Source organism: Callorhinchus milii, unplaced genomic scaffold (genome assembly GCF_018977255.1).
Source record: "Callorhinchus milii isolate IMCB2004 unplaced genomic scaffold, IMCB_Cmil_1.0 Scaffold22, whole genome shotgun sequence".
Taxonomy (NCBI): Eukaryota; Metazoa; Chordata; class Chondrichthyes; order Chimaeriformes; family Callorhinchidae; genus Callorhinchus; species Callorhinchus milii.
This window is the reverse complement of record NW_024704763.1, coordinates 3,410,417-3,433,214: the sequence shown is the minus strand read 5'-3', so window position 1 is coordinate 3,433,214 and position 22,798 is coordinate 3,410,417. Positions and strand designations below refer to the sequence as shown.

Below are 22,798 nucleotides of genomic sequence, written 5' to 3'. Positions count from 1 at the left end.
CTCGTGAGTTTGCAGTGGGCCTGACCTGGCCATGTGTCCAGGCCACAGGCTTCCTTTGTTCATTTTGGGCCTTCACCCATGGCTACAGACACTGTTCTCGTCTCACGGAAAGAAAGAGCTCAATCAATCCTCTGTTCTGCGTGGCTTAGTACTACACTTTGCACACAACACAATTGGGAAATAATCAAAACTTTTCCTAAACAAAAAGTATTATGTGGCATGGCTCTATGAGTAATCTGAGAGATAAGAAGAATTGTACTGTGCTGTGCTCATTTATACAGAGTCATCATTCTATTGCAGCAAAATGTATTAATTGGCAACAAAGGCAATGGCATACAAGATTAGACCAGTTTAACATGACCAGCAGCCAATGATACAATTGTACAATGAACAGATGCTGCAGGAATTCATTCATTTGTAAAGAAACAAAGAGCACAATCTAATGAGAGTGCTACAGGCTGGGGTCTTTCTAATTACTGGTGAAACTTGAAGACATTTCAGCTCCAGCTCACACCATTAATAAATGTCAACACCCTGTCTTCAAGACAATGGCTCAAAACAGAAAGTAAACTTTCAGCATTACCATAAATAGCAGTAAAAGTAAGGTGAGAATTGATTGGGAAAACAGAGTAACATAATGTGGGTCCTCTGCACAACAGCATTGTTGGTGCTGATTGTGCAATCTCGCTGCTTGGGTTGAAAGGTAAATACAGGAAGCTTAGAGCTTCAAAAGTGCATTTGCTGTCTTGCATTAAACATATTGATCAGCAAAGTGTCAGCACAAAAAAACTCTACTTATATATGCATATATGTGTATATATATGTACAGCGCCTTGGGACGTCCTCCCGATGTGAAAGGCGCTCTATAAATGGAATCTTGCTGTTGTTGTATGTTTATAGAAAAATAAATAAAAATTCAGAAGATTATCAAAATACTGTTCCATTCTAAAATCCTACAAGCCTTTACCAATGTGTTTGATATTACTTAATTGCTGTTTCTATTTGCATCAATCTTTTTGGGAAGGAAGTTTTTATTCCATTTCGCTTTCCAGTTTGTGTTTTCTCATGGAATTAAAAAAATGATCCATCCAATTAAATAATTTATACACAGCTACAATACACAATTAGTTCAGTGGCTGATGACAGGAAACTTAAATCCAATAACAATTCCACTGATAATTGAGAGGTGACATGTGTCTTCAGATTGTTTAATGTTCATGAACATATGGTACATTAGTTAAGATATATAGATATATACTATTATTATATATATAGAGAAACTACTGCTTAACACCACAGATCAGACTTTGGGTCCTTTCTCATGGACAATTATCAATTACTGAGCAACAATGGGGTCTAGTTTGCAGTTTTTTAAAAAAAAACAGATTTCTTAATGTGAAATCTAACAGGAATGCTCCTCCAGAAAAATGTATGTGTCAGTAATTATGTTGTTTCAGGTCAGCATAACAGCATAACATATTAGATCTCATTACTTGGATACTTTATTAAGAAATACCCCAATGAGTTTATTCTGTTTACAATTAATGCAATGAATTCAATGCTGTGGGCCTTGTTATTGTACTGCAGTTTTGCAAATTTGACCCTGCATGCTTTAGACATTTGCAAAACTAACCAAACAGAGCAGACAAGTGCTTAGCCACTGCAATACAAGTACACATACAGTGCACAAAGTGTAACCCCATTTATTCTGCTCTGATTACTCTGGGTAGTGAATTTAGACTCACCGTTGTTCTGCTCTATTCAGCTAGTTTCACAAATTTGGCTCCAAAAGAAGACACCTGGGATAGCCAGGCTACTCCACAGTAATCCAAAACCGGTGTGGATCAACATAAATCTTGGAGATGAGCCAGAGCCCTGACTTAGGGTGGTCCCAGTGGGGCAAGTACCATGCTGTATAGCTGCAATTTATTTTTCTCCTTACAAACGAATGTAATGCAATTATATATTTTGTATTCATGATGTAATGTTATTTCCAATTTAAAATTGCATTAGTTGTTTCTAAAGGCACAGGACTAACTCTCAAAATCTACTGCACAGAAAATAAGCTTCCAACGTGATCTGTCCATAAAGAACAGAATGTAATATCCCTCTCTCCCATGAGATCTTCAAGAATTATGAAGGCGTATCGTATGGTAAATAGTAATATATCATTTTTACGGATAAATTAATATGAGAGGCACGCATTTATGTAAATCAAAAATAATTCAAGGAAGGATCGAAAAAATATTTACACAAGGGCAGTAGAAATGTAAAATCCAGTGGAAATGTAAAATGCACTTTGGGAGTTTTTGGAGAAGATTTTAATTGTAGGTTAATGCATTTACACTTCTTATAGTTTCAAAATTAGGAAATGAATTCATACTAAACGTGTTGATACATAATTGCACTTGCAAACATGCATAATATTTATATCTGCAAACACACATACATATAGATGCCCCACCCCCCACAAGCACAGTATGTCTTTTTTTTAAAAAAATGCATATCTACCCCCCTCACTTAAGTACAAAATACACATCTTACTAATACCGAGTATTGGGGTGCAATGACTTGAATTACTTTGTTAACCTCGAGAAGTCTTGTTAAAGTTTTAATGTGGGTTACGTATGTGAGTTAGTAGCCTAAGAGTTTTTGGCCAAAGGATGGGGTTTTGAGATGGCTCAGCCTTGGGGAGCAGATCCATTAAGAATTTCATGTCTGCACTGAGTGGATGTATACACATTTCCTGGATGTAAATGAATACCTGACCGCAGTGTGTTTGGGGGGTGGGGATGGGGGGGGGGATGTGTGTGGGGGTTTGGACAACACATGAAACAAAGTCAGTCAAGTGACGCGTTTCTCATTCACTTTCTTCTGAGGTCCATCAATTCAGGACCAAGGAGAGCAGCTTCAACCATCCCCACCTCAAGGCTTTCATCTCCTACCCCTCCTTCCATCCTACCAATTCCTTTCATTTACACCACCCCCACCCCCACCCCCACCCCAACCCACTCCCCCCAACTCAGTTTAGACCATCCATTTCGATATCGTTAAGGACTTTATTGGTTCCCACATAAAACCCTCATGAAACCTCCTGCAAAGGACGACTCCGGGAAAAGATCCGCAACAGAGATGGATGTGGTGCTGCTCTTGTGCTTCCTCACAATTATTAAAAGTAAGTGCATCTTTCTTTATCTTTTTTTTTGGTGGGGGGGGGGGGTTATTTACAGTCGGGTTTACGGTCGCGCTGTTATTTCCAACCGACCTCTCTGCTGCTGCAACTGCGCGACTCCGACTCGCACTGAAAGGCTTGTGATGGGGTTTTTAACCCTCAGTCCAGTACAGTACAGGGTTCTATTGTAAAAAAATCTCTCTCTCTCTCTCGCTGTCTCTATCTCTCTGTGTCTGTCTGTCTGTCTGTCTGCCTGTCTGTGTCTGTCTGTCTCTTCCCCTCGTTCTCTGATCGGTCGTGAGCCGAAGCTTGAAGACAGACAGACAACAGACAGAGAGACAGACAGACAGACAGACAGACAGACAGACAGACAGACAGACAGACAGACAGACAGACAGACAGACAGACAGACAGACACACAGAGAGAGAGAGACAGACAGACACACACACACACACAGAGAGACAGACAGACACACACACTGAGAGACAGGCAGACACAGAGAGAGAGAGAGAGAGAGAGAGAGAGAGAGACAGACACACAGAGAGAGAGAGAGACAGACAGACAGACACAGAGAGAGAGAGACAGACAGACAGACACAGAGAGAGAGAGAGAGAAATAGGGAATTAGGAGATGTCACATTGCAACAACACAGAAAGCGGCATTTTGAAAACACGAGTTAAAAGGAAAGACTTTCATTTCTTTACGATCTTCGTTGATGACGATCGTGGACTGTGTTAAATCCACACCGAGAACTGGAGGCTTCGCTCAAACGCATTGGAGTCCAACATCGAACCGACTTACTCTGATGTCTCAAAAATTCGATGTCATTCCAACTATTCCATTTCATTACGATCCGATGCCACGATCCCCAAACAGTCCACAGTCACAGTAAAGTAAATCACAACAATGTGGAGTTAGAATCCAACTAACTGGTCCCAGAGACTTTCTGTGACTGTATTTCTCAGCTACTTGATGGATAAACCCTGAACAGTGACCGTGGTGGTGGGAGGGGGTAGGGATTTAAGAAAAAATAATAACCAAAGGAACTTGCATCCTGCCTTCAGAATTAAGTGATACAGTAAGAAGAAGCAGGCAAGGGGCTACTGTGTTGATTGACCCCCCCAAGGTAATAATAATAATAATCCTTGCATTTGATATAGCGCTTTTCACATCAGGAGGATGTCCCAAAGCACTTCACAGAACACACTGTAAAGTGAATTGACTGTATATTTATGGGCGAACGTGGCAGCCAATTGCGCACAGCAATGTCCCACAAACAGTCGTAGATTGAAAATGACCAATTTATTATTGTTTTTGGAGGGATTATTATTAGGCGTGTGGAGTAAGGAAACTTGCCCAAGGTTTCGCCCTCTGCCTGGAATTGAACTCAGGTCTCTCACTTGCAAAGCGAGTGCTCTAACCTCTGAGCTACAGGACTCCACAGTCCTGTACACAGGCAGACATGGAGAAATACACTGAAGTACTCTTGGAGGAGTCACAAATTACTCATGACCTCAGTGCATGTTCTAGTCAACTTGAGAGAGAGATGCGCCAGCACAGGAAAAAGGGTTGTGATCCGTCTTTCCCACGTGCAATTGACGAGAGATAGGACACCATCGGGAAAAGTTGCAGGATAACTAGGAATATTAGTTATTGGCAACTTAATACCGTTTACATTTAGGAATGCTCACAAAACAATTGCCTCTCCCACCCCCATCCCACCACTCCACATGATGGTTTGGAGTTTATCCAGAAAGTAGCTGAGAAATACAGACATAGAAGGTCTCTGGGCCAGTAACTAGATTCTAACTCCAAATCCATTGTTTTGTCATTTACTTTAGTCCAAAAACAATCGATTACTTATAGCAGGTAGTATCAGTGTCTGTTATTTATTGCACCCAAGATAACTTCTGAAATAAAAAAAATTATTTGAGAAAATCTTTCGCATTTAAAGACATCTGCAGTTTGTACATTAAAAACTTAGGGGAGCTAAATTAATTATTTCGAAAGTAATTTACGATGGTAGTCCCTGCATTTTAGTGTAGCTGTACAGTCAGTGTTTTATGTATACGGGAGACAGACTCAATCTGAGATACAGCTATGTTTAGAAAAGTGGGTGGATATCAAACGATTTCCTTTGCTGGTTCTATGGAGCGTTTGTCCAAACGAGGTGGAGTCAAATGGAAACCCTAAGGGTGTTGAGTATAGCTGTGTAAAATTGATGTGTATATTGCCGCATATACATGAGTTTTCTCCTCCTTCATACTTCGATCCCTGAGGTGATATACCATGATATATAATAATAATAATCCTTACATTTGATATAGCATCTTATCATGTCGTTGAGATGTCTCAAAGCGCTTCACAGAATATACTGTAAAGTGAATTGACACTGTGCCAATTTCATTCACACAGCATTAATCTGAATTGCAAAGGATACTTTAACACTCATTATTGTTTATTTTAATCTGGGATTTTTTTGGGGGGATCATAATAGGATTCCTGACCTTTTTACTAATTCCTTCATCTCAAAATTGAGGGACGTGGCTCCTCCCTCCATCTCACAATCTCTCTCTCATGGGATTTGGTTTACTGAGCAGCCTGGCAAGGAGATGGCACCTGGTATCGTCCGCGAAGCTTCTGTTTTTCCTTCTGAGGGTTTAGGAGCCAAAATAAATACCCTTCCATTGTTATAGTGTCTTATAACATGAAATAGTTTCACAGGTAATTATTGTCAAGTACATTGATTATATTTCTCGGCAAAGGAGCTGTTGTTTGTACTAATAAGGTCCAACAAAACAACCATCAATTAATCAGGCGGGATGTTGTCCTGGATCCTGGAAGAAACTACTTTCTTTTTCACAATTAATCTTAATTTTAGCAATTTTATGAAGGATAGTACCTACAACAATGCAATGTGCTGCAATGGAGTGCTGTGTCACTGCACAGTGTCCCACAGTGTCACTGTGAGATCAAGTCCTGGCCTGGGGCAAAAGTACTACTACCAGCAAATTTTCTGGTCTGAAGTAAGGTTTCCTGTTTTACAGGTGGTGGTGGTGCAGAAACTGAGGAGAAACTAATGAAGTATCTCCTAAACGAAGAGAGATACAATAGGTTAATTCGACCAGCCATCAATAACTCAGAGATTGTGAAAATAGTGCTTCAGGTCTCCCTGGCACAGCTTATCAATGTGGTGAGTATTCTGCCCCCTACAAACCAGGGATGCCTCCCACTCTTCGAGGACATTTAGTAAAACCTAGGTAAAAGATGGGTAGGACTGAACTTCAAAGAGGATGCAGGACCCATGAATGGATAAAAGGTGTACGAAAAGAGATTATTGTTAGCATATAGTGACACATTTATCCATGAAAGGTAGACATCAGAAATGTCATTCAATGGATATGTAAGAAAGATGTTGTGGGGGATCTGGAGGCCACTGAAATGGGGGAGGATGGGATGCGAAACCATTACATTTGTGTTATATAGTGATGGAATAGATAGATGGGTCCAAAACACTGACTGTCCAGCGCCTTGGGATGTCCTTCTGACATGTAAGGCGCTATACAAATGTCATTTTGTTGTTCTTGAATATTCTGAGAAACATTTGAGAATCAGAGAAGATCTCTTGAAGGTGAAATTGGTCCAGAAGTATCCATGACATGGTTGATACTGTCTGTGATAGGAATGGGCTTGATTGACTAAAATACCTTTTCTAATTTGGTGCTTCCTTGGAATCAAGACTTTATGACCTGGAAAACAAAACAAAAACAAAACAACTTGCACCCTTCATGGTATCCATAACTAAATGACATGTTGGAATGAATTAGGCATCAAGTGGGTTCAGTTTGTCTTCTCTCCTCCCACACATTCTTAACTGTTTATGTTCTTTTCTTAGAATGAACGTGAACAAATCATGACAACAAATGTCTGGCTGAAGCAGGTCAGTATATCCATAACTCTTAACCCATTTGAGAATCGGGAAAACATCCGGGATTGTCTGCTTTTGATGTTGAAAATGGATAGTCTCTACTTTGCATCTATTTTATGCCAGGAATGGTTCGATTACCGGTTGTCCTGGGACCCTGCTGACTATGACGGAATTTGCAAAGTAAGGGTACATTCCAAACTCATTTGGCTCCCTGATGTTGTGCTTTACAACAAGTAAGTTCGATGGCCATAGTCATTTGACAATCTCTCTTTCTCTCTCTCTTGTATACAGTAAACCTCACATAAGTCGTATCAGTCGTTTCCATACATTTAATAATAATAAATGTAGCATTTTAATATAACGCTTTATCACGTCTTCTAGACGTCTCAAAGCGCTTCATAGAATATACTGTTAAGTGAATTGACTGTATATCTGTGGGCAAAACACAGGAGCTCATTGTGCATAGCAGTGTCCCACAAACAGTCGCTACTAATATGATTTATGCAACGTATGAGTTATGTCAAATGTGCATAGAATGTAAATTCTTGAATGGGACTTGGGCCAACGTAGGACTTAAGCAATTATACAGATCAAACGTATGTGAGTTTTACTGTATAATGTTTTACTTTATCAAAAATGCCAAATAATGCAGCTTCTCTACCCTCAAAACAACTGTCATTCCCAAACTCAGAACTGAGCTCACTCTTGCTTTGAAAACACAAGGGGTCCAATTTGGACGAATTTCTCAACAGGATTCTTGAACCATTCTAAATAAAAAAACAGTGCCAGGCAAACGGGGACTCCTTTCAATAAGCAGAAGCTGGGTCACATCAAACCAAAAAATACAGTCAATTCACTTTACAGTATATCCTGTGAAGCGCTTTGAGACACCTCAACAAAGTGATAAGGTGCTATATCAAATGCAAAGATTATTATTATAATAACTCCACTCCAACATTATTTACTCAATGTCAGTAGAGTTCTCATGGGCCCAATGAATCTTAAGAGGATTGCTTGTTGAGTAGTAGCACAAATTAGACCCAGTGATACCCATTGACAGAAACTTCTACATACCCCAAAATCTAAGTCATTTTTGCACCTTTATATTGAAGCTGATACATTTTAGACATCAGTTGACTTACACCTCACATTGCCAACTGTATTCCCAGCTGCTGCCTCCACTGAGTTCAATTAACTCAGGACAAATTAGAATGCAAAGCCAGAGCTTCACAATATCTATGGCACAGATATTCACTCACTGCATACACTCACTGAACCATCAGAGGATTGATAGTACTTTCAACTGGTTTGTATTTGTTCAATCCCCTCTTCAATCTATTCAATATTGTATGTCATGTTGTTCTTAAGTCTTCCGGCTTTTAGTTTGCTTTATTTTTGTAATAATTCATCTCTCTTTCTAATTCCTTAAGTGAATTTAAAATATGTATCGCATCCTGTCTAATACACCCCGAAACTCTGGAACACTCTGCCTCTATTCCTCTGCCTTGACACCTCCTTCCCCATCTTCATGTCGCACCTGAAGACCTTCCTGCTCAACTAGTAACCTCCCACTGGTTCGGGGTCATGTTCCACCACTGTTACCCATTGTCAATCGCTCTGGGACAATACCCTGTGTGAGGGTCACTATATAAATGCAAATTGTTTATATGTTGCTTTAACTCACTTATACAGCCTCCTTCCCATCACTTGCATGCATCCTCCTTCCCTTGTGTTTCTGTCTCTCCTTTATCATTCCCTCTTTGATGGCGGCCCATCTCTCTCTAGTGCCGATGGGACATACGAGGTCTCTGTGTACACCAATGTCATCATCACCTACAATGGGAGCATTTACTGGCTGCCCCCGGCCATCTACAAGAGCTCCTGCAAGATTGAAGTCAAGCACTTCCCGTTCGACCAGCAAAACTGCACTTTAAAATTTAGATCCTGGACTTATGACTACACGGAAATTGACCTGGTGCTGAAAACTGACACAGCAAGTATCGATGATTTCACTCCGAGTGGAGAGTGGGACATCATCTCACTTCCAGGACGAAGGAACGTGAATCCATTTGATGCAACGTATGTGGATGTGACGTATGACTTTATCATTAAAAGAAAACCTCTCTTTTATACCATCAACCTCCTGATCCCTTGCATGCTCATCACATTGTTGGCTGTTCTAGTCTTTTACCTCCCATCCGACTGCGGTGAGAAGATAACTCTGTGTATTTCAGTCCTGCTCGCCCTGACTGTGTTCCTGCTGTTGATCGCTAAGATTGTCCCTCCCACCTCTTTTGATGTCCCGCTGATAGGCAAATACCTCATGTTTGCTATGGTCCTGGTGACATTTTCCATTGTCACCAGCGTTGGTGTGCTAAACGTTCATCATCGATCTCCCAGTACTCATGATATGCCGCCGTGGGTGAAGACTGTATTCTTGGAGAAGCTGCCTGCCCTCTTATTCATAAAGAGACCCCAGACCAGTTCTTTGGAGCAAAGGTTGCACCAGAGTCAAAACAGCAGTGCTGCTGTGAGCCTCGAAGACAGATACAATACTCTCTTTGTGAACCCAGCTTCCACCAGAAACTGCGACCTGAGTGTTCTAGACTCGCCCGAGGGGTTTGCCTGTCACCGAGACTTGAGGCTGAGGAACTCAATGAAATATTCGCCAGAGGTGCAGCAGGCAATCGATGGTGTGAAATTCATAGCGGATAACATGAAGAACGAGGATGAGAATGAAAGCGTAAGTGAGAGTTCGTCATTAAAATAATAAGGCCATGATGTGGGCTAGGCTTGGACACAATGCTCTCTCTAACCTATGATTTGAGGTAGTGTTTATTTTCAGTAGTTTGTGTATTACCTCTCTCTCTCTCACACACATCTAAGTGCACTTGTTACCTGTACTAGTAGGTATCTCCATTAAGGCTGATTCTTAGAAGGTTCACAGGTTACCTACACACCAAGTCTCACTGATGAGTCTGACGGCATCAAAGACGACTTGAATCAAAGCAGATGTACCCAGTATTGTGAGATGCATCTTCGCTGGACAAATCTTTTCTAGACAAATTGCTAGTTCACTCACAGAAAGACACAGATCACCTCCTCATTCTCCCCACAGAATTATGTTTAAAGATAGCACCCATTTCACTTGAAGGGTAAGAGTTGAATCCGGAATCTAGGGTTTCAGATCTAGTGCTCAGCACCTGTAGTATCAGGATGTCAAACCACAAGGAAGTATTTTTCATTTCATGGCTATTTGTGGTTAAGAATTGGGCCAACAGAAATTAACACAAGTGGAGAAATTAAAGCTAGCAGGAGAGGCTAGCACTAACAAACACACCACCGGTTGAGCATTACAATTCCACATGGATGCAGCCAAGGACATATGGAAGTAGTTTGATACAGAAGCCTGCTTTTCATTAAAAAAACAATGTGGTGTTTTTTTTTTTCAGGTGACTGAAGATTGGAAGTACGTAGCCATGGTGGTGGATCGCTTGTTTCTCTGGATCTTTGTGGTCGTTTGCGTTGTGGGGACAATTGGACTGTTTCTGCAACCAATTGTTTACAATCACCCCTATCCTTGACATGTCTCAGCCTTGGCAACAAGAACTTTCACAGCCTTTCATTTGTTCAGAAACTTTTTACCGCATTCTTTTGCACAAGAAACATGAACTCTTTGCTTCATAGTTTCTTGGAGTCTCCAAAAAGCTTTCTCTATATCAAGAGTCATTATATAAGATATACCATAGCGTACATAAATTTGTCTTAATAATCAATTTATGTTAAACAAATAGAGTTTCAGTGTAATAAAAAAAGTGACTTTTTTCAATTTTTGTGACAGTTGGAATGCTCTAAATAAACTGTTAAATGACAAACTTTGTTCAAGTATATCTATCAAAAAGTCTACACTTTATGTACATAAAGACCCAGAAAGACCTCTTCAATTGCACAATGTCCTTACCTGTTTAAGCAACAGGAACTTTATGAAAATAAATCCTCCTCTTTTCAATTCTCTACGGAAGGTGTTGCTTCATCCTGGGGTAGAGTTCCACTTGTGTTTGTTGCTTTCTGGTGCCTCATCCCCCAAGTGACTATTCTTTATTTAGCACTCAGGAGGCTGTGTCTATGAAATCACCTAATCCTAACCTCACCGGATATCGATGTGCACACAGAAATAAAATAGTACACATATTTACATTATAGCCCCTATAACCCTGAAACATCTCAAAGAAGACTGACCACCAATCAAGAGGGAACTGGACAAGTCTGGTTGTCATCAATTAGTGATGTCATGTCAACACCTGAATGCTATTTCTCACTTGCAGACAATAGAGTCTAACTATCCAGTGACTGTTATACCCAAACAATGCTCTCCTTCATAGAATCATAAAATTCTACAGCACAGAACAACAACAACAATAAAATTGCATTTGTAGAGCGCCTTTCACGTCGGGAGGACATCCCAAGGCACTGGACAATCAGTGTTTCGGACCCAGGCTAGGGGTTAGGATTGGGGAAGGTAGAGGGCATGGGGTGTAAGGAGGGTGATCAAATGTACAGTCGAAGAGGAGGGTCTTGAGATGGGTCTTGAAGGAGGCAAGGAGGGGGCGAGGCGGATGGATTGCAGAATGAAGTTCCAGAGGGTTGGGGCAGAATGGCTGAAGGCTGGTGGGGCAAGCGAGGCGGGGGACGTGAAGCAGGCAGGAGCCCGCTGAGTGAAGGCAACATGCAGGTTGAGCAAGGCCATGGAGGGCTTTGAAATTGAGGACCAGGTCCTTGAACTGTATTCTCTGTGTGATAGGAAGCCAATGGAATCAGGCGAGGATGGGATGGCAGAAGGAGCCCATACGACCCATTGGGTCTGTGCCAGGTCTTTGAAAGAGCTACCAACTAGTCCCATTCCCCTGCTCCTACCACACAGCCCTGCAATTCCTTTCTTTTCAAGTATGGAATAAAGGGTTTGTGGATGAGGGCGAGAATGGGGTTTAAGTGGCATTGAAAGTGAGGTGAACGTGGAGGCAAGCAATGTGGTGGAGTGAAGAAAAGCATCAGTCAGAGATTGGATGTGGGGGAGAAAGGAGCTGAGGAGCAAACTGAATGCCAAGGTTGTTCACTGAGCATAGTTTTGGATGTCATGTGCATACATGCAGGAGTTAAACCTGTATCTCCAGATGACTTCGCCAAGAGGGAGCATGCAGACGAGGACGAGGGGCGGTGGGGGGCGAGGGCAGAAGCTGCTCAGGACAATCCTCCGTCCCCTCCTACACCCTTAAAAGTTCGATAGCTTTAGCTTTATCTTAAGAGAGATGAATTTATCTTAAAACAATTATAGGCCACCATCAATGCTAGCACGTGACACTCGTTGCACCACCGTCCATCTCAATTTCACTGGTTGAGCATTCAAAATAAATTGCTTCTCCCAGAAATCTGCAGCCCTGGCAACTGCCTAGTTTGCCTGTACAGTAACCAAAGCTGCTCCTGTCTCCAGGACTGTGAGACTAAAACACAATCTCACCTTTATATTCAGTGTACACTATTAGATGCTCCCTCACTAAAAACAAACCGAAATATATATTGGTTCAAAATTCTGCCCAGAATGTACATCACATATTTTTTAAAAAAACTCTCTAATAGGTGAAGACACAAGGCCACGGCATTGGCTTTTAAATATTGAATCATTTCTCTTGTTTACAAACCTACTCAAAGCAAAATACTACTAATATTAATCCTTGCATTTGATATAGTGCGATATCAGGCTGTTCAGACATCTCAACCCGCTTCACAGAACATACTATAAAGTGAGTTGACTGTATAATTTGCGGGAGAGAACTGACTGTCAACATTAAATCATTGAAATAGCGGATCATGTTTTTATGACCTGCGATGGTTTGACCTGAATGAATAAGTGGACGCTTAATTACAGTGCAGTATGAGGCAGTCAGACTGCAGTAAAGCAGGTCGAGGTGTGAACAGTGATGGCGATGGAAACGTTACACCACATGCAATTAAACACTGGGAGTTCATGAAGATGTATTAAAGGTTAAGCATGGGACGATGAGCTAAGCTGTCTCAGCCTCAGACCAGCGGCTAAGGGCAGGGGATCGTCCCACTCAGAAGACATCTAAACCCCTGAGTTTACAGCAAATCATCATTCAATTGTTTTGCAGATTTAACGACCATTTAGTCAGGGATACCGGTCAATGGGCACACATGAGGGGCTCCCAGCGTTTTGTTTTTCAATTTACAATAATATATTTAATGTTAGTACAAGGAGTGTTCGAGTGTTTTTAAAGGATATTATAAACTGTGAGATTACTCTTTCGGGCGGTGCTTGGTTTAATGAGATCTCCTGTCTGGTTGAAACCTATGCGACATAGATATACAATACTATACCTTAGTACAGTACAAATAGACATGTTCTGTGACACAAGTCTTACTGAGACACACTTTCAAATACAGTCATAGCTATTTGAGATTCTATGGAAACTGTACTTCGACCTAAAAATAAAATAAATGCAGTATGAATACGTTTCTGTCAAAGAGGGAAAAGGAGGATTGCTTTAAACTGGATCCCCGTTTAGGTGTATATTTAAGAATAAGTTTAGTAACAGGATCGCATTAAACGTACAAGTGTCTAACAGTGGATTTACGAGGAAGAAATAAATTCCAGTTGTAATATTTACAGAGGAGCGCTTTCTCGCTTTACGTATTTCCATCCTCCAACAACTCGCCTCGACAAGACAGAAATGATATGCATTGCCTTTCCTAAACCTGGAAATGTTCCATCCTGGTGGCAGTTAATCCCCTTTCCTCCTTCTGCTCCTCACTCCGGGTCCTCAGCTGCTCACTAACGTGTCGGATGCTGACTGGTACCTCCCCACTGATCCTGGGTTTGATGCCTCGTCCGTCTGCGAATTGTGCCACAGCGGATTCTAGGCATTCTCACCACAGACGTACGCAAAAGAAGCATTTGACCATCTTTCCGGTTTCTGAGGTACTAATTGCATGAGCAATCATTTTTTTTTCGGATTTCTGTGCGTCTGTGTTTATGTGTGAGACGCAATGGGAAGTGAAGACGGTTATGTGTATGTAAGTGTGAGTGAGTGAGTGAGTGAGTGTATGTGTGTGTTGGGGGTGGGTTCTGTCTGGTCTGTGAGGGGCTCGGTCCTTGTTGTTGTTGTTGTTGTTTTAATGCTCTGTTGGTACAGTAACATTCTGTGATTCTATGATTCTATGATAAGTATTCCCATTGCTCAGCTCTGCCTCGCCGCCCTGCGATTCCTGTTCCCTTCCCTCAAGGTGCAACCGAGGAGCTCAATGAAGAACGTATCCCAGCCTCTGCTCCTGTCCTCTACTCTTTTCCTGTTGCTTATCGGAGGTGAGAAACTTTATACTGAAAAGCATTGTTTGCTGTACATTACTTGAGCCGAGTCTCGTTTTCCATTCCTCAGGTACATCCCCTCTTATGTATGTGCGCTCTGAATCCCATCGGGTACAAACCTAACCCTAGAATACATTGCCATTTGCAAGGAGGGAGGGTGGGGTGGTGGGGGGGGAGTTGTATTTTTATCCTGTGCTATTATTCAACCCAACAATATGAAGTAACTCTCTATCTGCTTGCTACACTGTATCATCTATTTGTTTTTCGTGCCAGACAATTTATACCTGGATCACCCTTTCCTCACATGGCATTGTAGATAAAAGACAATTAACATTGATACAGTGCCTTTCACGTTCGGAGGATGTCTCAAAGTGCTTCAAGGTGCTGGACGGGCACCCGAACTGAGGGTGGGAAACCAGCCATCTATTGTGGAGGTCATGGCGCATTCTATTGAGGATGCCACACAAATCATTGAGAGTCTCACACATGTATGTATGTTGGCCCACAAAATATACAGTCAATTCACTTTACAGTGTATTCTGTGACGTGCTCTTGAAGACATGATAAGGCGCTATATAAAATAGAAAGATAGGTGTCTCCCGCTGAGAGAGTTCACACTCCTCACTAGACAAATAATGCTCATAATCCTTGGGTTTCCAGATAAGTTAGATGGAGGGGGTGAGGGGGCAGGACAGAATGGTCCAGTGAGGGGTATCACTAGGATTTAACCAGCAATTGAGTGACCTTTTTGGTCAGCCGGATGTCTGACATATGCGGAAACCTATCACCACACTTAAGAGTATCCAAACCAAACTGAGAATTCCATGCATTCCCACCTACACATGGAAAACCCAGAGATAGATTATGGGAATGGCATGTGCACTCTCTCCCTAGAGGGTGTCATTCTGCTTACCTCATTCCAGCAAGTATTAGGGACAGGTTGGCAAGAGCCAAGGCTTGGGGAATGTTTGTTGGGGTACTGCTGAAGTCTAACCAGCTAAAACCGCATAGGCTGTCATTGAGAACATTGCCTGGTAAGCTATCCATACAAAGCATTGGGAAATGTCACCCCGTGTATTTCTGACCTGTACAATCATTACCTTTATTCCTTGTTCAGATCTTGATATATATATATAGGGTATCGCACGTGAATGCCAATGCTTAAAATTGTAGCATTATGGCTAGGAAATTCACTTTGTTGTGTTTTTTCTCCTTTCCAAAAGGGGTTGTGACATCAGAGGCCGAGCAAAGATTACTCACAAAACTCTTTGAGAACTACAGTCGATATACCCGGCCAGTGGAGAATGTGTCTGAAGCTGTCACCGTTTATTTTGAGGTGTCCATGTCTCAGCTGGTTAAAGTGGTAAAATAGCTCATCACCTTTACTCACTGTACTCACTCCACTTTCTGTCTGTGCTGTGCTGACTGTCTGCTCACTCCTTCAATTTCCAGGATGAAGTCAATCAGATCATGGAAACCAACCTGTGGTTAAAACATGTGAGTTTCAAGCGTTATGAAAGCGAGCAATGATCAGCTGGGTAAATAAATAGCCCCCACTGCTTCTGCAGTTGGTGCTAAAGAGCACATTGACAAGTATTGAAATATTAATGTTTGGAATGAGCTCCATTTGAAAGAGCTAACATCTAGTGACAAGACAAGAGTCACATCCTAAACACCAGCAGGAGGGGAGAGGGCAGTTTGCAGAAAGTTTACTTCAATAACCGGGAGAGGGAGACTTAACAGACTGAAATCCACACAATGAAAACGATAAAAAAAAGAGCAATATGCCAGAAAAAGCAAGCAAATATGCAAAGGCGATTTATCAATTTATCTTCCTGAAATTCACTCCCTTTTTCCAGTAAAAGAGTATCTGATCCTAATGAAAATGTAATAAATCCCTTCATATTTCAGAAGTGTAAACTCCTGGGACACGTTGGGGGTGTCATTTATGACCCAAATCGAGTGATACTCTGTTTGCAGACCCACTGGAACCTGTGCTTCTGTTCAGAGTGAGCTGTAGAAAATTGATTACGTTTTTAAACTGGGATTCATATCTACAAATCTGTATCTGCGGACCCCTTGTGCACATTGTGGAAAAGCTCACCCTATAGGGTTGCATGTTGTTGTTACATACCTTAACCTTTACCTGGTGGGAAACCTTTTTAAAGGTCCAAGATGACTTTGTGCAAGAGTATCAAAAACTTGACGGTTTTTTACCAGAGTCCAAGGTGACGTGGATTGAATGGAACATGCCAAGTTAATACAGTACATCCAATATTTCTGGGAGACATCCCTTCCACCAGTTTGTACAGTATCTGTAGGATCCACTACAGCCTATTACATGCCATTCAATGACCACACATACCTCCCCCGCCCACCTCCACACCTCTATTTTCCTCATCGTGTCTCTCAGAGCTCCCTCGCTTGCAAGTGCAAGTCCCGAGTTCCTATTCATTTGGTCTCAATTTCGACCCTTCTTCCATTTGTTTCAACATCTTCCTCACAACTAATCATAATCGTACCTCCTCAACGTGGTCTCATCTCCTCCACCCATCTCTCCATGTATCTTGGTCAATCTCGCTTCAGCTTTAATGGCTCAACAAAAAAAACACACACACACACAGGGTGCAGTAGTCCACTCTGTTTGATTCACGCATGTTTTAAAGAAAAAGAACCACTGGCGAGAGAGAATTTGGAAAAGCAATGTGTTGACAGTTTGTACTGGTTGCTCTGCGATCTCAGGGAGGTTTGCATTTGCTTGCTGGCTCCGTGCAGTGGCACAGTCTAACCTTTTCAATCGTTGTGTTTCTTTTCAGATCTGGGACGATTACAAATTGAGATGGGATCCAGCTGAATTCGGAGGCGTCGAGTCCATCAGAGTCCCCTGTGGAAAAATCTGGAAACCAGACATCGTCTTGTACAACAAGTAAGAGATAGACGTTCAACTAACTGAACATCCATTCCGAGTAGTTGGTGTCCTTAAGGCCATTGGGGGAAGAGGGTGAAATTGTACTGGTCGTTAATAATGGCTTATAGTGAGGGAAATCCTAATTTCTGACCTCTCTCAATAAGGAGGGGATCCCATCAAAACCACAAACTGCCAAGGTCGGTAAAGTGGAATTTCACGCAGGTGTTAATGTTGCCACCATTTGGCTAAACTGTCTCAGTACATATCGGAGATGCGTAATCCAAGCAAAGCTAAATGATAGGAGGGGCGACTGGCTCTGAGATGAAACGAGTCTTGCACTGTAAAGATGATTATGATGTGGTGTTTGGAGTCGTTTTGTATTCACTTGAGGATGAGTTGTTCTTTGGTAATTTAAGTTGGTCCGGCAATGTTCCATCATATTAGAGTGCCTCGCGATAAATTGTGTGCGTTTTGCTATTCGATGTATCTATTACATGCCTGAAAGCGACTGCAGGAAATTCTTCCAGTTGAAGCATGATGAAATTTATGGCGGCATCAATTCAAATAAAAATCGATATATTTTTCAGTGGAAGTGGCGCATTTAATCAGATTGACTGTGCACCAGTTTATATGATTTAAACAAATACTCTAAGTCTTTCATATTGATTTTGCTTTCTTCCCTGGGGCTCAGTGGGGGCTGTGGAGTTGAGCAAACTTGTGGTTTCTGCATAATTTGTTTTCTTATATGTTTTGGATTCATAGTAAGAAATATCGAAGTAACAGATTTATATAATTAAGAGGTTCCGGAGCTTTAATGTGCGGTTGAGTCGTGATGTATAAATAAGAGGAGATAATCGTTTGAAATTGGTCTGTACACATTTAAACAAACTGGTTGTCTCGGTTGTATAAAGGGACGGGGACCTTATGGGTGGGAAGAAATATCAGAGGGAAAATGAGAGATCTTATGAGGGGGGAAGAGTTGTGATTTGGAGGGTGAGATGTCACGGAGAGGGTGGTGGGTGGGGGAGACCGCATTGAGAGTCACTACACTGAATAAGGTTGCTTTCTGAGCCGTGTACATTCAAGGCGCTGCTGTTGATTTTGCTTACTCTGGGATTGTGTTCCAGTGCAGTTGGTGATTTTCAGGTGGAAGACAAGACGAGAGCTCTGCTCAAGTTTAACGGCACAGTGACCTGGAAACCGCCGGCTATATTCAAAAGCTCCTGCAGGATGGATGTCACCTATTTCCCATTTGACTATCAGAATTGCAGCATTAAGTTTGGCTCCTGGACCTATGACAAAGCCAAAATTGACCTCGCCCTGATCGGATCCACCATCAACCTGGACAACCTGTGGGAAAACGGCGAGTGGGTCATCATGGATGCGTCAGGATTCAAGCATGACATTAAGTACAACTGCTGCGAAGAAGTCTACGCAGACATCACCTACTCGCTCTATATCAGGCGGTTGCCTCTGTTCTACACCGTCAACATGATCATCCCTTGTCTGTTGATCTCCTTTCTGACAGTCTTGGTTTTCTACCTTCCGTCTGATTGCGGGGAGAAGGTAACTCTTTGCATCTCGGTCTTACTGTCTCTCACTGTCTTTCTTCTTGTTATCACGGAAATTATACCTTCCACCTCACTCGTCATCCCTCTGATTGGGGAGTACCTTCTGTTCACGATGATCTTTATAATCCTATCTATTGTTATCACAGTGTTTGTGCTCAACGTGCATTATAGGACACCCAAAACCCACACCATGCCATCGTGGGTAAGGACAATCTTTGTAGAATTGCTGCCGAGAGTAATGTTCATGGTCAGGCCCACCAAGGACTGGGAGGCCGAGAAACCTCAACAAATCAGGTACCCTGACTGCACAGAGCTCTTCAACCTCAACAGCCTCAGCTCCAGCTCAGAAGCAAAGTGCTCCAAAGTGAGTTCCCTCGGCCAGGATTCCCGATGCAATTGTTACAGGCGCCACATGGCGAGGAACCCAGATGCTGGAGGCAGTGTGATCTCCGCTTGCAGTCCAGATTTCTTGGACTCCCTTCTCGCCATCTCGGTCTGCCCTGAAATCCAGCAAACCATCGAGAACGTCAAGTACGTGGCCGAGAACATCAAGCTGCAGAACCAATGCAACGAGGTGAGGAAGCTATTTTGTTTGCAAGGTTAGCAAGTCAATGCATAAAACAGCGAGAATGTTTACTAATAGATTGAAGGCTGAGCAACAACCTTATGTAATCACATACAATGTCCACTGTACTGAGACTGTGTCCTTGATCGAACTGCTTTATTCGGATCCACTATGATGGATCCGAGGAGAGCTGGCATCTAATTATGTCCCTTCTACTCATTATATCACATGCTGAGTGAATGCATTAATGTGCAATCGTAATTTGATCCAATGCAACATGTGGGACTCTAGTTCAGGACCAGCCGAGACAACATCGCAGCCATCAACTTGGTTCAAGATAATGCATCAGGGTAATAGAAAAAAAAAATCGTTATTGACTTCGTAGAAGATTAAAACTCCAGGATTGATTTTCACCGTTGCAAAGACCAGATTCCAAATAAGCCAATCTAGTAATCTATTTTAATTGTGCAATGGCAAGTGTTTCCATAATTGAAGAGGCGGTTCGATTTATAAACTACAATACATCCTGCCCATCAAACCTATTCTGGTGTTTGATACTCCACTGGAACTATTTACTCTAATCCCAATTACCTGCACCCTTTTATATTCATCCTCTTCAAATATTTATTAATTCCCATTTTATGTATTAATGTTCTTACTTTAATAATACTTCCTTGTGGCAAAGTGTTCCAGATTTAATAATAATCTTTTTTAACAACCCTCCGAGTGAAAATGTTCCTTTTAACTCTTCCCCCTTTAACTCTTCAGTGACACACCGAGTTTTGCCCAAGTTAAATAAAAAAAATAGGGTTGTTCCTGCTAATGCAGGCAGTAAAGAGTAAACGCTTAATTAAAGTAACAGATTTGATAGGTCATATTATCTTTCTTCTATTTTACGGTGCATTCCCATTCTTTTTATTGCATTTTTTCACACTTCTACATATGCGGATCACGAATATTTAGGAATGTAGCTGCTTCCTGATGCCAGTAATTCAAATGCTTTGCTAAAGCGTCCTCTAGTGGGTGGATAATTATTGTGCACTTTCAGCTCCGTATCTCAAGATTTTATATATACTGTATTTTGGATGATCGGTTTTCTTGAATTCAAAAGTTTTTACGCAATGTCGTATAATTTTTTGAAGCAACTTACATTTTGAAACAACATATTGTTATAGCATATCCTCCTGAAAAGTGGCTCATCGGGTTACTAAAAGGAATTTAATTTGGCCACAAACCAACTGGTCAGTTTACTATTTCAACTCCATCTGTGTCTCTGGTGCCAGAATCACTTGCTTCAGATCTAGGTTTGAGTCAGCAAAAATGACTATCAATAATGTAAAACATGAGTTGTATGGATAGCTGGAGAGTTACAAGATCTACTAGTCCTGATGGAAAATGTTACCTTGCTGTTTATGTTGCAAAGTGCAAATTATAATAATAATCCTTGCATTTGATATAGCGCCTTATCACCTCGTTGATATGTCTCAATGCGCTTCACAGAATATACTGTAAAGTGAATTGACTGTATATTTTGTTGGCAAAATTTAATAGAATGTTGCACAGAATTCAGGTAACTAACAGCGAAGTAGGAGGTCAGATTCAGCCAGGCCATCTGAAAGCCCAGCTCCATCCCTTCGCTGATTTGCTGCATATATGCGATTTCACGTGGGACATACCTGATCACAGGCAGGTTGTGAGGAGACCCATGCATTTTTCATGGAAACAATGACAGGGTTGACTCAGTTGGTAGCACTCTTGCCTCTGGATTAAAAGTTTGTGGGTGTAAGCCTCATGTCAGGACTTTGAGCTCATTTGTTGCTGGAGGCAACCTCTTTGGGTCAGACTGTTAACCAAGATCATATTTCCCTGTTCAGATTGACATTAACATCCCTTGACACAATTTGAGTAAAGGGAGTTTTCACTGGTGACTGAGCTACCAATCCACCAAGTCACTTGGTGATTCACCTTAAATGCTGTTCTTGGGATATTTACTGTCTGCAAATTGACAGTTGTGCTTGTCAATAAATGCATAGCAAATGCTCTTTAATACAATTCTACGTGAAGCACTTTGAACCATTTTGATGTTATGGCTGCTGTATCAAATGCAAGGGCTGAGCACATGTCTGGACAGAATCTGCTAGTGGATTACCCCTTCAAATCCTCCAGGGTATAAGTAGAAGTTGTAAACGAAGGGCAGCAAAATAACTGGAATAAATGGTACATTAAAAAAATGAATACAAACCAAAATGATCTTGCTCTAATCTTTCTATCATGCTGCTTGTTTCAGGTTGAGGATGATTGGAAGTACGTTGCCATGGTAATCGATAGGATTTGCCTCTGGCTCTTCATCCTGGTGTGCGTTTCGGGCACTGTAGGTTTGTTCCTGCAGCCACTGATGCTGGGAGCTGAAAATACGATTGCTGAGACCAGCGGAGGCTGATATGAACACAGGACCACCCCCCCACCATCATTCACCCCCGCGTGCGCACACATACATAACCAGGAGTAAAGTAGGTGGGAAAATGTAGCTTCAATTGTTAGGAAGAGACCTGTAACAAAACGTGCTTCTATATACATTTATATAGCACCCTTCACTTAGGATAATGTGTTGGGAGCATTCTGCAGTGGCTGGATTGTGAATACATACACAGCGTAAACAATATATTGCAATTATTTGCCAGTACAAAATGGAAGAAAATGAGGAAGATAATGTCTCGGGGTTGGAAGAAGACTGGACAGGGTCACAATGGAAATGACTAATGTTTAGTTTAGTTCTAACTGCTGTAGATCTGACCTGGGAAATTTAAATGCATATTTGTGCTGTGGGGACTGGATTAAGATATTTATACCAAGATATGGGATTATACATGGGACTACTTGTCTTTATAGCGCTGCAATACATTGGTTAAACATGCTGAATCGTTTGAGGAAAGGGAAGACTTTGGAATCTTTTATGTTTGTTTTCATTAATAAAATTATCTCAAATTTGGATGTCAAAAAGTGTTGTATTTACACACAAAGTACAGTATTCTGAAACATGAAACAAATTGTTTGTTCTTAAAGCACATGCATAACTCAAATAGAGTTCAACATTCCAGCTTTTAAACTTTATTGTACAATACTCCCATTGTTCTCGAAAGAATCTGGCAAATATTTTGAGATTTCAGCTGTTAACCCTCATAGTAATAACAGGCTCATTGTTCCTTGATCTGGGCCAATGGATGGCTGCTCAAGACGCCCATTTTGCTTATAGCATTTGCTACTCAGGCAAG

General features: G+C 41.5%; 2 protein-coding genes across 2 annotated transcripts; both read left to right on the top strand.

The window, feature by feature from the left end:
• Nucleotides 1-3,058: 3,058 nt before the first annotated feature.
• LOC103188367 (neuronal acetylcholine receptor subunit beta-4) lies at nucleotides 3,059-10,709 on the top strand. Its single transcript, XM_007908343.2, has 6 exons — nucleotides 3,059-3,175; nucleotides 6,221-6,366; nucleotides 7,069-7,113; nucleotides 7,225-7,334; nucleotides 8,887-9,844; nucleotides 10,554-10,709. The coding sequence occupies exons 1-6, from the start codon at nucleotides 3,085-3,087 to the stop codon at nucleotides 10,683-10,685; spliced, it is 1,482 nt and encodes a 493-aa protein (XP_007906534.2). The 5' UTR covers nucleotides 3,059-3,084; the 3' UTR covers nucleotides 10,686-10,709.
• Nucleotides 10,710-15,765: 5,056 nt separating this feature from the next.
• On the top strand, nucleotides 15,766-22,627 carry LOC103189465 (neuronal acetylcholine receptor subunit alpha-3-like). The gene is made up of 5 exons (XM_007909881.2): nucleotides 15,766-15,845; nucleotides 15,935-15,979; nucleotides 17,299-17,408; nucleotides 18,518-19,535; nucleotides 21,814-22,627. Exons 1-5 carry the CDS (start codon nucleotides 15,825-15,827, stop codon nucleotides 21,964-21,966), a joined length of 1,347 nt encoding a protein of 448 aa, XP_007908072.2. The 5' UTR covers nucleotides 15,766-15,824; the 3' UTR covers nucleotides 21,967-22,627.
• The last annotated feature ends 171 nt before the right edge of the window (nucleotides 22,628-22,798 follow it).

Bases quoted from the DNA above. Each gene is read 5' to 3' on its own strand.
- LOC103188367 (XM_007908343.2), top strand. From the start codon at position 3,085: ATGAAACCTCCTGCAAAGGACGACTCCGGGAAAAGATCCGCAACAGAG. The intron at 3,176-6,220 runs GTAAGTGCATCT...CCTGTTTTACAG, and splicing joins CTTCCTCACAATTATTAAAA to GTGGTGGTGGTGCAGAAACT. The intron at 7,114-7,224 runs GTCAGTATATCC...ATTTTATGCCAG, and splicing joins CAAATGTCTGGCTGAAGCAG to GAATGGTTCGATTACCGGTT.
- LOC103189465 (XM_007909881.2), top strand. From the start codon at position 15,825: ATGTCTCAGCTGGTTAAAGTG. The intron at 15,846-15,934 runs GTAAAATAGCTC...TTCAATTTCCAG, and splicing joins TGTCTCAGCTGGTTAAAGTG to GATGAAGTCAATCAGATCAT. The intron at 15,980-17,298 runs GTGAGTTTCAAG...GTTTCTTTTCAG, and splicing joins CCAACCTGTGGTTAAAACAT to ATCTGGGACGATTACAAATT.